This window comes from Drosophila montana, unplaced genomic scaffold (genome assembly GCF_035044405.1).
Source record: "Drosophila montana isolate Dmon_TW-CO22-7 unplaced genomic scaffold, ASM3504440v1 contig_2747_1, whole genome shotgun sequence".
Taxonomy (NCBI): domain Eukaryota; kingdom Metazoa; phylum Arthropoda; class Insecta; order Diptera; family Drosophilidae; genus Drosophila; species Drosophila montana.
The window spans coordinates 767,045-784,472 of record NW_026997619.1 but is presented as its reverse complement, the minus strand read 5'-3'; the positions used below and the strand labels follow the sequence as shown (position 1 = coordinate 784,472).

The 17,428-nt window shown below is 41.8% G+C and overlaps 1 protein-coding gene across 2 annotated transcripts in view; it reads left to right on the top strand.

Annotated features, from left to right (window-relative positions):
- The window catches only part of IA-2 (tyrosine phosphatase IA-2), a 43,925-nt gene extending 29,664 nt beyond the window's left edge, over positions 1-14,261 (top strand). For both annotated transcript variants that reach the window (XM_064684421.1, XM_064684422.1), the window contains exons 3-11: positions 5,004-5,057; positions 8,045-8,102; positions 8,159-9,613; positions 9,674-9,757; positions 10,300-10,939; positions 11,006-11,227; positions 12,203-12,400; positions 12,471-12,637; positions 12,719-14,261. In XM_064684421.1, the coding sequence (XP_064540491.1) occupies positions 5,004-5,057; positions 8,045-8,102; positions 8,159-9,613; positions 9,674-9,757; positions 10,300-10,939; positions 11,006-11,227; positions 12,203-12,400; positions 12,471-12,637; positions 12,719-13,253 (3,413 nt within the window). In that variant the 3' untranslated portion in view covers positions 13,254-14,261. The remainder of the gene's footprint in view (positions 1-5,003; positions 5,058-8,044; positions 8,103-8,158; positions 9,614-9,673; positions 9,758-10,299; positions 10,940-11,005; positions 11,228-12,202; positions 12,401-12,470; positions 12,638-12,718) is intronic.
- The last annotated feature ends 3,167 nt before the right edge of the window (positions 14,262-17,428 follow it).

The window sequence follows — 17,428 nt, the reverse complement described above, 5'->3', positions numbered from 1 at the left end:
TACCAGACAAAACCCAAATGAAATATTTTTGATAAATATCGCCTATTAATCTAACAGTCTGCACCACTGTGCGCCATCCACTAGAAATGCTGTGGTTTTCCCTCTCTCTTTTTTTATTATTATTATTTTGCACATTACACATACCACACGTTAGCCCTGGCGCCCTGGCATCGTGCCTCACACGTGTCACTGCTGGGGCCGGGGGAGAAAACCGTACAAAATGTTATGAAAATCTTTTAAAAATTCCTTGACCCGAAAGCAAATAACAGTGTAACAGGGACAGAAGCCACACAGAGCGACTAAGTAAACAGCATTTGCCTGGAACCTGGAACTGGGAACCGCAACGGAATTGTGCTGAACCGTGGACATCAATCAAAAATATGCTGTTGCCCAGTGAAAAGCGAGGGGTCTGGGAAGGGGGGGTGGAATTTTCAATTTGGCCTTGCGGCAGAATTTATTAAATTGTTGCGGTCGCCTCGCTGTTTACCAAGTGGCCGAGAAGCCGTTGCCATTGCCATAATTTATGTGTAGAAAATGAAATAATGTCGGAGCGTTGCCACAGAGACGCTGCCAAAGACCCTCACCAGGGCCACAAATTACAGTGGCTGCTGCAACAGCTCGCACAGCTTCCCATTCCCCATTCCCCATTTAGTTGCCATTCAGCAAAGACTCTTCAGAGTTCTTCTTCACTTTTCTAGTTTCTCGTCACAGCTCATTGACAGTCCTTCGGCTTGGAGCGTCAACGCATCAATCAATTGAAAGATGCAACCGCAAAAGGCAACAATGAATGAGTGATGGGCGTGGCTGGGGGCAAAAACTGAACAGCAGCGATTGGTACTCTTGCATTGACGTGACCGATTTTTGATTTGTTATTTGGCTTGTCGAAGATTGCAAATCACTTCAAATGTCAGTTGTATGTGATGCATAACTCCAATCGCATCGCTCAACTAAACATATTTTCACTTTTCACTGAACATATTTCTTTCGCACAAATATTGCGTCCAGGATAAATGATGTGCATAGGCAAAGAAACTTTTTAAAGGTCGAAAAACATTACTTCCTTCAAAGACTTATAAACATACATATATATATGTATGTGCTAGCTGTGAAAGATCTCTAGATTCTAGGTCTAAGTCTAAGCAAAGTCTAAGTATGGACCAAAGCTCTTTTGAATTTGCCAATTTTCGCATAGCTTAAGAGAAACACATCTTAAATTGACAAACGTTCAGATCACGTTTCCCATTTGAACCAATAAAATGCCTATAAGTTCGTTAAAATGAACAACCTCAGAAATATAGCTGAGAAATCAAAAACTTGATCTACAAACAATTTACATTTGGTTAAGCAAAGGTTAACCTTAACAATTTTATTAAAATAGGCTTCAGCTTGGGTTTGTGATTAACTCAATTTTTTTCTCGGCAACTAGTAAAAAAAAGTTTTGGAAATCCAAGCTCAAGCCAGTTAAGCTGAAAACTGATTTGCACATTTTGTAAATATTTCTTTATCTTTTAATCAGGAATTCAATACTTTTAGACTGATTTGAGAGTAGATTAACTTCTACTTTTGCCTTTTTATTCAAGGAGTTTTTTGTGGACTAAATATTGGAAAATGTTTAAAAATTAAAAGGAAATACTTTTCAAACTTACCAATGTATTTCCAATTATTAATTCGATTATATTCGCTTTTTTTTCAACTTCAAGAATTCATTCTGTAAAAGAAAAATAGTAAGATATGAAAAACATTCATAAAGAACACCATGTACTGGTATTAACATAAGCAAAATAATTTTTACTCAATTAAGGCTTAAATAAATTTGTAGATTTTAATTGAAAAATTTATGAACCTGCGTAAATTTGGTAAGGGACCAACAGGCAGCAACTCGCCAGTTGAAATTCAGCACAAAATATTCATAAGAAAAAAGTAAAACATACTGCACAAAATTTATTCAGATTAGTTATGTAATAGTCCATCTAAGTTCATCTTCTTCTGCTTCCCTTTATGCACGTAGACCCGGTCAGCCCTTGGCTAGACCCCATTTCGGAAGCTCTATCAATTCAAAGAGCTGCAGCATTTTTTTTTCGCCACTTGCAGAGGATTCACGCATTTTGTGCGGCAAATCGAGCGCAAAAATAAATAAAAGTTGCAGCAAAAGAAAAAGGGCCAATTGGGCGGGAGGGTTGGGCTGGGGCCAATTGGTGGATGTTGCAATGCGTTGCCGTTGGCAGTTGAAGCCTTTAGCCTCGTTTCGGTTTATTGGCAGGACCACCTATGCATTGGGCCATTTGGCAGGCGGCTATTTTGCGACTGACCACAAAGCGCTTTTCAGCGTAGGTGGCCAGGCGAAATGTGGAATATTGCGCATACGCCGCGTGTTGCCTTATCGGGTAGAGCACATTGGCAAGGCTCAGGACATGAGCCTGCATATTTATGAGCCTCGGCTAAGGACACTGCTTATGGGCTTTGATGTTGGGCGTGATTTGTTTTTTCACGCTTCGCAACAAATGTTGACAGACAGCCGGAAGAGGGTTCTTTGGGCGTAGGTGCTGTGGGGTGTAGGGCTAAAGTGTGGCCTACAGATCTGTCCAGCTGCCTGTTCTGTGCTGCATATGGTGTGGGCTGAAGGATGTAGGCTGTAGTGTGATGGTTGTAGGGTGTGAGGTGTAGGGTGTAGGGTGTAGGGTGTAGGGAGTAGAGAGTAGGGAGTAGGGTGTAGGGTGTAGGGTATAGGGTGTAGGGTTATAGGATGTGGGTTATAGGATGTGGGGTGCAGGGTGTAGGTTGTAAATAAGCTGGCCCAGGATGCAGAACGTTAAGTGTAGGGTGCATGTAAGTCTGAATGACCCAGCTCTAGTGGTGCTGCATGGGCTCAATAATACAGAGTGTAGCTGACAGATCCAGTATTACAGAAAGTAACGTACAGGTATTGAGGAATACATTAGCAGTCTGATCTAAAGAGTTCGGAGTGCACAGAATTAAGTGCTAAACGTGCAGGCTAAAAGCAAGCTCAGGCATGAGTTGTACAGGGCTTAAAGTGTGGTGTTGCCAGTGTTAGCTAATGCGAGTAGCCTGAAATGAAGGATTTAGCTCTTAAGCTGTTGAGTGCTGGGCCAGACAATTAGACGGGCAACAAAATTGGTTTTGAGCTGCCACAGCATTTGTTTCGTGTCGTGTTGCAAGTGTTGGCCAGGCACGTGCCGCATTGGCCCCATTCGACAGCTATTGACAACCACTTTTCACATTTATTGACAATTTCGGGCTCGGCCATGAAGTGCGCTTCAATCTGTCATGTTGACAATGCACAAAAGTCGTCAAAGGCTATAGAAATGGCTCAAACCCGGGCCAACAGGGCCAACTTGGCCAACAATGTTGCAGTTGAGTGCGCGATAAACTTGGCCGCAAATTGACATTTGATAGTTCGCATAGAATGAAAGAATCCTCTGCAACTTGACTCTTCACTTTGACTGCTTTTAACAGCAAGGTTAAAGTTCACCGAGGGGATGAAGTCATTCGTTTTGTCTGCGCCTCGAATTAGGCAACACTTTTTACTTGAACAGCTCCCAACAACAATAAAAGGCAACTAAATTTGTTATGGCGTGAAAAGGGCTTAAAATTATGCATATTATATTTGGGCGCTTATCAAAAAAGGTTCAGCCTGGAGGCAAAGTGTTTGCAATCAGACTTGTACGACTAACGAATGCCCTGCAGCTCGCTCTTGAAGTTGTTTTAGGCAAGCTGTTGATTTATTATTATTAAAATTAATTATGCCATAAATCAGCTTTTGTCTGGAAAAGCTAAAGGTTTTGCTCTGGCTGTAGTCTCTTATCCACCCTAATCTACAAATTCTTTAAGTTGACAGACTCGTTTCTCTGGTAAATGAGTTCCTCCCCTATTTTTGTTGTAGGGTATATAAAGTGGCTCTCTAGAGTTTAATTTTGGAGCTATGGCCGTCCTGCAATTAAACAACAATTAAAAAACAAACATTCAGCGCGAGGCGCGCTGGCAATTGGGCATGGCGGAGGATTGGGGTGGCGGGTCTGGTTGGGTCTGATGGGTTGGCAAAATAGGGGCTGGCAGCTTAGGCCCGCACACAAATTACTGTGGCTTAATTAATGGCCCAGAGACGTTGTGTGCGTCAACAAGCAAAAGTTAAAGCCTGGCCAAAGAAAACCGAACAAGCAAAACAAAGTTTTTTTTAAGGGACTGTCAGTTGCTGAGGGTGTGGGTGGGCGGAGGGCGGGTTTTGGGGGTAGGGCTGCTCTGTTTGTATAATGACAGGCGTTGACGTGCCGTACGTGTGTTGTTTGGGGCGACAAGAAAGTGCGACATTTTTTAGCCAGGCAGACGCAGCTCAGCCGCAAACACGCCTGCGGGTCTTGACGTCACAGCAGCAGCAGCAACAAGAAGAAGAAGCAGCAGCAACAGCAGCAGCAGCAAAAGCAACAACAACAACATGCGGAACAAGCCTGGCAACCAGAGCTATTTGACTAAGCAGCATTTTTGGGCATGCTGTCGAGAGATATTTTGCAGTTTGTCTCTCGTTTGTTCTGTGCTGCGGGTGTGTAGGTGTGTGTGCGCGTGTGTGTGTCATGTGCGACATGCTCATAAAAAGCGTTTATTTAGCCAAGAGCCAAGCAAGTGGCACATGACACCAACAACAACAACAACAACAACAACAAACAGACAGCGACAAAATGGCGACGTGCCAAAACTCCTAGCCGTGTGATCTGTACTGGGCGTGTGTGTTGGGCGGTTGGGTTAGTGGGGCGTGGCATGGCAGATACACACCCCCGGCCAGAGTTTGCCCAGAGTGTGGGTAATGCTGATTTGGCTTTTACCACATGATTATGTCTTAACTGAAAACTTGCTGCTGCTGTTGTTGTTGTTGTTGTTGTGCCCATTATTCTCGCTTTTCTTGCTCACATTTGTTTTTTCTTCGTCTATTTTTTTTTTTTGTGATTGTTAACAACTCTTTCATGTCTCGCATTTTCTTTGTTTTCTTTCAGGCTGCCAGTTTGTTAGGACGCTTTGCATACCCCACTCCGAGGTCTGTTACGATGGTAAGTTGAGATATCAGCGACAACACTCGATTAACTCGATATACCCTACTAACAACAACAACAACAACAACAACAACGACAACTACAACAACAGCATCCGATTGTGTGTTTATGAAGTGTCAGCGGTTGCGTGTTTATCAACTGTGTGGAAATATGATATTTAAAATGACTTCGGCTAGTTTGGGCAATCGATACACATCTTTGGGCCATTTTCAGTTAATGGCTAGGGGTTTTTTTCGGTTACAAAGAATAGTTGGGAGCGTGCTTAAATATATGCAAAGGAATAACGAAATATATCACGTTTTATTAAAAATAGGTAGATATTTTAAACAGAGTCCTGGACTAGAGTAGAGAAATGGCAGCCCGTTCTTTTGAAAAAGTTAGCTTGATAGTTTAAAGTCCTAGCTTATGCTAATAAAAATAACAGATTTTCCAAGGAAAACAAAATAAAGAACAAAATGTTTTATGACCCATTTGTCCCGTCCTACATTAGACTATTTTATGTAGAAATCACTTTTACTAGCTACATTTAATAGATATTCACTTATTCGACTGCCGGAGCATAATAATGTAGACAACAATAAAACAGCTGATAAAAGCTGAAAATTAATAAGAGGAAGAGCATAGAACACAACTTAAAAGCGTAGGATTACTTGATGCTATCAAGCCAGACGGAAATCAAGGGCCGCGAAAATCTAGGGTTTTCCCAACTCATGAAATTTAAGCACGAAGTGGAACCATCTAAAATAATAAACTTGACATTGGTGGAACCAGAAGAACTCACAATTAAATATTTGATATGAAATATGGGATAAAATATTAAATACGTGCCGAAATGTGAAACTTTAGCTGCGAGCTGAAGATAAAGAAAAGATATGTCCTATTTATGGAAGCTTTCAAAATTTACGAACACTTTCCGGAGCATAAGTATAAAATGAAAAGATTCAAGATTACGCTAGTTGGGGTATGCCCGACTAGCAGATACCCTGAACCTACTTCTAGCTATAAAATCAAAGATCCTTGATCTGTGTATTCTATTCTGCCATTACAAATATTCTAGCAATCTTCTATACGCGCATACCCAAAAAACACGCACACATACACATACACACACGGACACATAAAGCAGCTGTGCTTCTTCTTCCCTAAGTACCACACTTTATATGGGGAATGCAATCTTGGTTAACTTCGGTGCTTGTAGTCCGATCTTTATCAATTTTCCAGTGCCTAAATAAAGCAAGCAAAAGTGTGTATAAACCAAAGCGCTAGGCTCTATCCTTACAATTTAGTTTTCTTCCACTTCAAGAATTTTAAATTAAATCTAATTTTAAGAATCTTTACTTAAAGTAAATATTTTTAGCACCAGGTTTGCAACTTGCACACAGTGCACGCTCCTTGCAGACTGCAGTTCGTAGCCCTTCAATTTAGTGATGTTTTTGAGCACTTGAACATTTTTAATGACACGTCTTGGAGCGGTGTTCATTCGAAACCTGGACTGCAGCCTCAAGGGGTGCTCAATTGCACTAAGTGCTCAATAGCAGGCGGGCCTGCAATATAAAACGACTTCACACACAGAGAGAGAGAGAGAGAGAGAGAGAGAGAGGGGAACAGCGATTGCCAACAGTTAGCAAAAATGCGCTTTAGACCCTAAAAACCAAAAAGCATTTGTGGGTCAAATTGCGTTCGGGCACAGCTGAGTTTTGGGACCTATTTTCCCGGGGCTGGAGTACATTTTCGTATTTGCCAAGCGCTTGAATGCCAGGCACATTCTAAAAAGGACACCCAAACAAATTGGGGGCAGAGTGCAGGACTTAGGGCGCAGGATGTAGGGTGCAGAGGCTTGTTCTCGCCAGTGCATTATCGAGAACACACTCAATTACTTATGTAAGCAATGCGAAACTTGTGAATGGCTGTGGGGTGGCCGGAACAATTGCAGCTGCTGCTCGTAGAAAACCTGTGAAAAACTGTGAAAATTGCAAAGGCAAAGAGCAAAAAATGTTCGCACGCCAGCATGAAAGGGGAAGGTGCACTCGGAAAAAAAATGTGGCCATAAAATAAGACGGATTTCAAGTGTCAAAGTTTGCTAAGCCTCATACGATTTTGCTATTTGTAATAGGTAAATTCTCAAATACCCTGAAAAATTCTTAAAAATAACTAGTCGAGTGTGCTCGACTGAGAGATACTCTGAAATGCAAATATCTTTCTTTAATAGCTACCTAGGCATAAAACTATGCACCCAAAAATGCTTGTTTTAAAATTTGGTGGATAATAGGGTTGGTTATCCAAAAAATATTCCGAATTTGGATAAGTTTTGGATCTGTATATACTACGGAAGAGTCTACATACCAAATTTGATGGGTTTAGCCCGCATAGTCTCTGAGCTATGCTCACAAATTAGTTATTCAATATCGATTTAAATCGATGCGCAGGCAATAGAAAGAACTATGTTGAATATATCATGTCTCTAGCTGGTCTCTGAGATCGAGGGACAGATAAACGGATAGAAAAACGAAGCTAACACAGATTGAATTGGCTTTTGATGCTGATCAATAATATAGAATATAGATATACACTTTATGTTTTCGGAGAAGCCTCCTTTTGCATAAGGCATATATTCACAAGATCACATCAGTTAAATTACTATAATGAATAATAAAAATTTAGAAAAATAGGTACAGACAGCGAGAAGTGTACTGATCATTTTTGCCGGTGTATACACACATGGGTGTAGGTATTGTGTAGCTGGGAACTGCACACGCAGTTTTTTTGCACACCTCCAACAGCGCATTTACATTATGCAAATGATGTTCGAGACAAGCTGCAGCAGGGATATGCATTTAAATGCTCGTAAATCAGGGTGAAAACAAAAGGTTCCTGATGTGTGTGTGTGTGGGGCAGGGGAGCGGGTGAAGATGGATTGTGTAAGACACGCGCTATTAATGCAGTTACATGGCCTATTAAAATTGTGGAATAATTTGCATTCGCAGACAACATCTTTGGCAAGTGCATACCAACCACTGGAGTCGACGTGGAGGACATTGAGAAGTAATTAAGCTTGTTTGAATTTAAATGCAGGGTTTAATTGTGTGTTCGCATTGCAGGACACCGCTCACCGAGGACCAATCACGTCTGCTGGCAACCATGCTGGAGGAGCTGCAGGGCGCCGGCCTAGGCTGGGACCATCATTATGTGCAGTGCCGGATCCAGGGAGCGCTCTTCTCGCTGCAGCGCCAACAGCAGCTGCCACCGAATCTGTGCGCCAATCTGGCGCCGTCCCCACCCGAATTCGGTGATCCGGCTAGCGCGTTAGCCTACGTGCGCTTCACACCACCGGAGCCCGTCGAGCAGCTGGAGGCGAATGTGGACTATTACGAGCAGCTGCTGCCAGCCAGGCCGGCGCAATTCTATCCGACGCTGCGCAAGAAGCAGCCGCAGGACAGCGGCTTCAATAGCATTTTGCATCAGCTGCAGCTGCAGGATCGGCGGCGACTGCGTCACGATCCGCTCGAACTGGAACACTTTGGCAAGCTGGACGGGCATACGAAGAGCACGCAGCTGGAGCTGCCGAGCGTAATGGATGCCTTCTTGGATACGGAACGGCAGCGCATGGAACGCGAGCAGCAGCTGCGACTCGCCGAGCAGGATGGCAACGCGAAGGCAGAGCAACAGAATCGTCTGGAGCTCTACCAAATACTGGCCGACTCCGAGCCCGATCCGCAGCCGTATCAGCGCAAGCCACAGCCGGCGAATGCCATGGACCAGCTAGAGGCCATTGTCGAGCAGCAGCAGCATCAGCAGCACAAGCAACAGCAGCAGCAGCAGGAGGATCAGCCGCAGGCCGTGCCCGTCTACTTGCCCGAGGAGCTGAACGAATCCAGTGAGCTATACTTTCCGGACAACTATGCGCCGCTGAAGCGTCGTGGAGGACAGCAGCATCAGCCCGCGGAGCCGCCCAAGCGTTCCTTCTTCCGTGAGCTGGCCAACGAGCAGGGCCTGCCCCAGGAGCCGTTGGTCGAGCCGCAGCCGGAGCTGATGAAGCGTCGGCCGGACCTCAGTGCCCAGGAACAGCAGGAGCTGGCATTTGAGAGCAGCTTGCGGCGCAACTCGCTGACACCCTTGGAGGAGGAGGCCATGCTGGCCTCCAATAGCTATCCGCGCGCCCAGAACAATCAGCGCGTGTTCACGGAGGGTGGCATGCTGCTTGTGCCGCAGGAGGAGCAGCAGCTGACGGACTCGGCCCAGGCGGATGAGCCGGCGGATATCAAGCAAACGCTGCTGGCCAACATGTTGGGCTTTGCGCGTCACGAGCGGCTCGATGTGAAGAAGCCGGGTCCGCAGCTGGGGCCACCGGCTGAGCTGAGCCACCAACTGGGCACGGAGAAGCCGCGACTGCACACGGAGGATGTCAACAAGGAGGTGATGCCCGCCCACGTCAAAGGCGGCGATGTCAACGAGCCGTACAAGAAGAAGAAGCTGGTCAACGAGCAGCACTCGGACGAGGATCATGCGCCGCACACCGTAGACACTGAATATGCGCATGTGTTCGTCAAGAACCCGTAAGTACTTTATTAACTGGAGATATTCTCATTTGCTTGACTGGGTCTCGTCTCTTGCAGTATCGACAGCTGGTACGATGGGCAGCGCATTATGAATGAGCTGGCGCAAATACTACACATGCAGGGATACTTTTCTTATTTAACGTAGGTTGCATGCTCATGGTAAAAGCTAACATGAACTTTAAAGTGCATTGTAATTTATAATAATACAATATCTGATTTGAAGCTGTGGCTGAGGAATATACTTTTTGCGATATGTTTTCAGGTTTAGGTTTCATGTTCATGATTAAAATTAACATGGAGTTTAAAGAGCATTGTAACTTATCGCTGTTATTTCAAAAGCAAAGCCTGAATTTTCCTTTTTTTTTAATTTTGTTTTACCATTCCATTAGAAAAATTGAGGTATATTTTTATATGGAACTACTTTTTTAAGTTTACAGGCACTGTATTGTTTCTGATTAGATTTTATAATTTTTTACAACTTTTAAAGAACGATTTTTAAGTTGTAGAGATACTTTGCTTATTGGACGTTGCTTTTATGTTCCTTGTAAAATTTGTAGTTAAGGTTTATGGTCATTGTAACTTATCATAAGTGAGTGCTATTGTTTTCATCTAAATTTTAATGTAATTTCGTGATACTTAAGTCCTTTACTTTTCCCTAATTAATCTATCGTCACGAATTGCAGCGTTCAACCACACGAAGTCAGCTTCCGGGTGGACTCAAACAACCCCGAGCGCAAGACGGCCGCAGATGTGGCGCGCTACATCAATGAGAACCGCGGCGTCAAAAATAACATCCAGCGACGCGTCGGCTTCTATGTGCTGCACGCCGGCGTCGGGGATCGGGTCAAGGATCTGCGCGATCCGAGCATTTCCGCGTCACGGATTGAGCTCGCCGAACAGGGACCGGATGTGACCCATATTATGGCGTACATGTTCGCCGGTGCGGGCGCAGCGGCTGTGATTGTGATCTTTGTGACGCTGATTCTGATCAAGCGACACGATCGCAAGCGCGATAAGCTGGGCGGCTTGCAGTCGGGCATGTCGGGCGCCGAGAGCTGTAGCAAGGATTACCAGGAGCTGTGCCGCGCGCGCATGGCCGGCAAGAATGGCAACACAGCGACTGGCAATGGTGGTGGGGCTGGTGGTGCTGGTGGCAGTGGTGCTGCCGGTTCGAATACCACTGAGCAGCCGCACAGCGGACGCATCATGTCGCTGAGCAAGGAGAACGAGGGCCGACCACCATCCTCGCGCTCCAGCACCTCATCGTGGAGCGAGGAGCCAGCATTGACGAACATGGACATCTCAACCGGACACATGGTGCTGGTACGTAGCAACCCCCCCCCCACCCTCTAAATCCTACCCCACTTAATAATCGAACAAATTGTGCAGTCTTATATGGAGGATCATCTGCGCAACAAGGGACGTTTGCAGCGCGAGTGGGAGGCGCTTTGCCGCTACGAGGCCGAGCCGAGCGCTCGAGATGCCGCCTCCCAGCCGCAGTGCGCCAATTTGAATCGACCTGGCGCTCCGCTGCCCTACGATCACTCGCGGGTGGTTCTCAATCACTTGGCCAATGCTGAGGGTCTCGACTATGTGAATGCTTCAACAATTGTGAGTAGACATTTCTTATATATTTAATATCAAGTATTTATCTAGTAAACATTAAAAGCAAAAGCTGGTCACGAAAGCTTTAAGGCTTACAGATATTGGAATTGTGCATATGCGATTTGTAAACAGAGCTGATTTAGATCAGAGTAATATTTCTGTGCTAGTTTATCGTATTTTTGCACATGCGATATTCACGCTAGTGCCGAAAGTGTATGAAATAAATATAAATAACTTTTGCATCGGAACAATTGAGACGAAATGTGATAGCCACATTAAACACAGCATTTTCTTAAGTAGTTTATCGTATTTTTTTCAAATACGATATTCACGCTAGTGCCGAAAGTGGCTAATTGTGTGAAATAAATTTAAATATCTTTGGCATCGGAACAATGGAGACGAAATGTGACAGTCCCATTATACACAGCATTTTCTTACGTAGTTTATCGTGTTTATTTTTCAAATACGATATTCACGCTAGTGTCGAAAGTGGGTGAAACAAGTAGTGCATCGGAAGAAATGGCACAAAATGTGATAGCCACATATTACACGGCATTTTCTTATGTAGTTTATCGTATTTTTCCACAAACGATATTCACGCTAGTGCCGAAAGTGGCTAATTGTGTGAAATAAATTTAAATATCTTTGGCATCGGAACAATTGAGACGAAATGTGATAACCACATTTTACACGGCATTTTCTTACGTAGCTTATCGTATTTTCTCACATACGATATTCAAGCTAGTGCGAAAGTGTGTGAAATAGGTATAAATAACTTTTCACAGGAACAATTGAGACGATATGTGATAACCCCATTATACACAGCATTTTCTTTTATCTTTCAAAGAGACTCAGCCTTAGATTTGATTAACAGCTGAAGCTAGTATCAAGATACTTAAGGATTTTGGCCACTCCATATTTTTTCTGCACTTTACTGTTCACTCTCAAACCCCACAAAATATTGTTTTTCCCCCCCGCCAGACCGATCACGATCCCCGTGCACCCGCTTATGTGGCTGCCCAGGGTCCGCTACCCTCAACGTTGGCGCACTTTTGGCAAATGATTTGGGAGCAGGGCGCCGTTGTTATAGTCGCCCTTTGTCGCCTGCAGGAGAATGGAGAGGTCGCCTGTGCGCGCTACTGGCCGGAAGAGGGAGCTGAGGTCTATCACATCTATGAGGTGAGCTGCCTGCAACTCCCCTAACCCCTCGCAAGCTTAACTAAGATTCGATTTCAACTCATCTCAATAGGTTCACTTGGTTAGCGAGCACATTTGGTGTGATGATTACCTCGTACGTTCTTTCTACTTGAAAAATCTGCGCACTAGCGAAACCCGCACCGTCACCCAATTCCATTTCCTGTCCTGGCCGCAGATGGGCGTGCCGCCGCAAGCCAAGGCGCTGCTGGACTTTAGACGGTGCGTAGCGATTCAGCAGATAGTTCCCATTTGATGCTTACTTATCTCTCTTCTTTCTCTTTTGCATTGAAAACCCTCCAGCAAGGTGAACAAGTCGTATCGTGGCCGCTCCTGCCCTATTGTGGTGCATGGCAGCGCTGGCGCCGGACGCACTGGGTCCTACATACTGTTGGATCTGGTGCTGGGACGCATGAACAAGGGTGCACGCGAAATTGACATTGCCGCCACGCTGGAGCATCTGAGGGATCAGCGCGCCGGCGTGGTGGCCACGCGTCAACAGTTCGAGTTCGTGCTGATGGCCGTCGCCGAGGAAGTGCATGCCATACTAAAGGCTCTGCCGGCGAATACGTCCGGCGAGAAGCGTGAGCTGGACAAGGAAAGTGGCGGCGCCTCTACCACCAAGGAGCCGCTCAAAGAGGACAAGGCGCAGGAGGCGGCCGAAGAGGAAGCACCCACCAGCAGCAGCAAGGCTGCGGCAGCCGCGGCAGCCAAGGAAAAGGAGCAGCAGAAGGAGAAGGAGCAGCAGAAGGAGAAGGAGCAGCAAAAGGAGAAGGTGCAGGCCAAGGGGCAGCCCAAGGTGTCCGCTGAGCCAAAGACGCAGGCAGCGACGAAGTAGACGCGTCAAACAGAAAAAAACAACAACAAAAAAACAAAACAAAAAAAAGAAAACAACTTTTAGTTCAAATCACGTTGTTGCAGCGTTTCGGGGGTCTTTAATTTAGTTGTTGTAGTAAGTATTAAAGATAAACGGTTTTTGTTCGAAATATATACATATATACTTTGGTATAAGCACTCGGAAGGTTCGAAAAGGGCAAAACATGGTCGGCTAGCGTTGGAAATACAATTTAATCGTTCAGTTACAATATATATATATATATACGATATACACAATATACAAGTGTGTATTTAGCCTATGTTCAGCACAAATTGCACTAAGAAGCAAAGAAAACCTGTTGGGAACAACCGTGCAACGCAGCCGCACAACTTGCCACACGGCCGGCACGCAGCTCCGGGTGCAACACCAGCCCGTGACATTCGGAGCGCGTCTCTGGTTTTGGTTTATGAAAAGTGTGTGTTGTGCGGCGTTGTGCGGTCCAGCAAATGAAACATGCACATATTTTTAACTAGTACATATATACATATTTATATATATATAAACGAAATACGCGAAACATATTTGAGTGTTATACAGGACAAAAGTTATTTATATATATATACATATGTGTGTAGACGTTAAGCATTTAAATTCAACTATGAATGCATTTTACATACTTATATCGATGTTGGCATAAAATACGATACGATACCATATGAATACCCCATACTTTTATGTAAACTCTCTAATCGATGTGCTTGAAATAACCAGCGGAAAATACAAGAAAACAAATGGTATACATATGCCGCAAAAACCAAACACAAATACAGACAAACACACACACACACACACACACACACACACTTGCCACATACACATACATATACATATACAAGAGCAGACATATACATATACATACCGCATACAAATGAATGCAAAATTTGTACCTAAACAAACAGAAAAAAAAAACCAAAAACCAAAAACTAAACTCAAAGTTCTATTTACAACAGTTACAAGACGCTATTGATGGCTATGACAATTAATTATACAAGTTTATTATTATATATATATTGAACGAGAAAAAAACAAAAACAAAATATTATAAATATATATACAATATACATTATTCATATACAATATGGTGAGTGTCAATATTTATATATAAAACTTATGTCTCATCGACTAACTACAAAAATATCTGCGTGTAATTTTCCAACCAAAACATATTTGAATATTGTTTTACCAAACCATATGTATGCGAAATTTTATATGTATACCTATATATTCTATTCTATATTCTGTTTGTCATTAAGCCAATCCTAAAAAACAAAAAAAATGTATCATTTAAAAAAAAAAGTAAATACGAGAATGGCATTTGAAGCTAGCTGCAGGTTCGCACAATTTGTGGTCGCGTTTTAAACTCATGTATCTCTCATCTGATTTCGAGGCAGCTAAAAGCGTTGCTCGCAAATTGTACGGGTTTGCAAAGAAATATACCCGGGATGAATACATGGTTGGTTTAGGAGCGTGTTTCACACACATATATGAAGGAAAGATAAACATCTAGATATCGAAGCTTTAAGAATAGATAAAGTTTAAACTCAAAATTGTTAATTAATGCCTTTTCAGGCATAAGACAACACTTAATACACACCCACACACACACACACACACACACATTGAGAAACACATCTACTACACGCACACAACATAAGAAAATACTATCAAATACTAAATGAATTCCCCACTCAGGCATGACCCTTTGAATGTTTCAAAAGGACAATTAGCAAAATGTAAAACAGGAACTTAGCAAATGAACACATGGTTTAATTGCGGTATATTAAAAATACTGCATCACACGCTACACTGGACACCAAACAAGGAACAGCCACAAAGATACAAATGACTACAAAAGATACCCCAAATGACTAAAGATAATACAAACTAGTTAAGTAAGTGCAAATTATTCAAAAACCAAAAAAAAATTACATATAAACAAAAAAATATCAAAAATGAATGAATAGCAAACAAGTTGATGAAAAACGCCGGAAAAAATGAAGATGTAACCTAATGCAAAGCAACAAAAAAAAATACTGGAAAAAATACCCATAAAAAATACTAAATATTTAACAGTTTTCTGTAGCAGTTGGTGTTAAATTACATAAATGAGTTATTTGTAGTTTAAAACGAAAAAAAAAAAACAAAAGCAACTTTTTGAAAACCAAATGTCAACTTAATAATATTAAGAGAATATCTAAAACGAAAAAAGAAAATTTACCTAGACGCAAGATTTATTTGTTAGCATTTCCTTCGTTACAAAAACAACGTTTCATTAAAAACTAAAACGAAATTTTCGCACACAACACAAAAGCAAATGAAAAACAATATTACAATAACTGTGGCAAGCCCAATAACAACTCGTGGCTTGCAAAAATCTCCAAAAAAAAAAAACAAAAAAAAAAACTTATTAACGTGGTAGAAAGTATTAAAGAAAAATTTAAAGTTTACAGTTTAAAAAAAAACAAATAAATATTTCGTAGTGCGTTTTTTCCATTCATTTAAAAAAACAAGCAGTTTTTTCAGTGTTAATTAAATACAAATTACAAACAAAATATTTCCAAATGTTCTTCGACAAAACAAATTAAATAAGTGTACTAAAACGGAGAAGAAGAAGAAGACGAAGAAGAAGTTAATGCAAAAAAACTCTAAATGTATTGTAGCAAAAAGCGTAAAACATATAAACATATATCTATAAAAGACAATTATTGATGTATATTTGACATAATAATATTATATTTAAAGTAAAAACAACAACCATGCGTAGAAAATTGAACGGAACTTACACATAACATACAAAAAAAAAAAAAGAGATAAGAAAAAGAACAAAATAATATATAAACAAATATATTTAAAAAAAGGCATATATATATATGATTATATATATTAAGACATAACATATTCACAGCATACGATATATACGATATGTATGGGTGCATTATTCAGGCACAGAATTTATCATTTCCTCAAGCTATTTTCATTGATGGTGTAACATAGATATACAAAACAAAACAAAACAAAACAAAACAAACAATTGGTAAATTGACAAAACTTAAACCCGTACAGACAGCTATTAGCATAAAGCTTACGACGCAACGGTACAATATGACCCAGGAGTTTTACGCCAAGCACAAGCTCCCACTGGAGCTCTGAGTGTAAAGCTCCAAATGCATAAAAAAGCAACTATATTAAAGGATTAGGTATAATATGCAACAATATGCCTTAAGGGAGGCACTTGGATCCTATCGAGCGATACCAGACGGTAGACAGGCTTTAGGTTCTCCGGCAGCGGATGGCACGAAACCCGGACAGATTTAATGACAGACGAACCGATTACAAAATGGTTTGAGTTCCTATAAACGCAAGCTGACCTTTAAAAATATACGGAATACCTACGCAACGCTGGACAGGCTGTAAATACGCACATCTTAACTTTGGACAAACTGACAAGAATACTATAAAACAAAACAAGACGAAGAAGAAGAGAAGACCGAACTTGACCCGGACAGAAGAGCGCAGAACCCTAGTTATAGGCCTACACGAAGAGATTTACTGTGTTGTGTTTCGAGTTCTTGGAGCGTGTCGTACCCGAATGTCTAGCGAATCCCTCGATACGATCAAAGTAATCCGCTTTGGAGCAAGATTTGTTGTGGCTAGATTAGTGTGAAATACATATGACGTTCAACCCAAAACTGTACTAAATTAAGAGATTTCGATTTAATTAATTTACACTTGTTTCGGTTATTTCAATGTATCATTTAATCAAATGATATACAAATACAAATAAATACAAATAATATATGAACTACATATGTGTATGTATATCTATATATCTAACAAAAAAAAACATATAACACGCATATATCATACATCCAAATATATATATATATATGTGTCGTAATTAAAAATTGATTAACCAACAAACACATATATATATATGCAAAATTAAAATGCAAAACATATGTTGCTGTATGTTTCAATTAAATATACTTAAGCAAAAACAAATACCCAAGCGCAGGCTTTCATACATTTTTGGAAATTAAACGAAAAGTAAAAGAACAATTATAATATTAAGATTAATTGACAAACATTTAACAAATATCGATGTGTATAACATATATATATATAACCATCTGAAT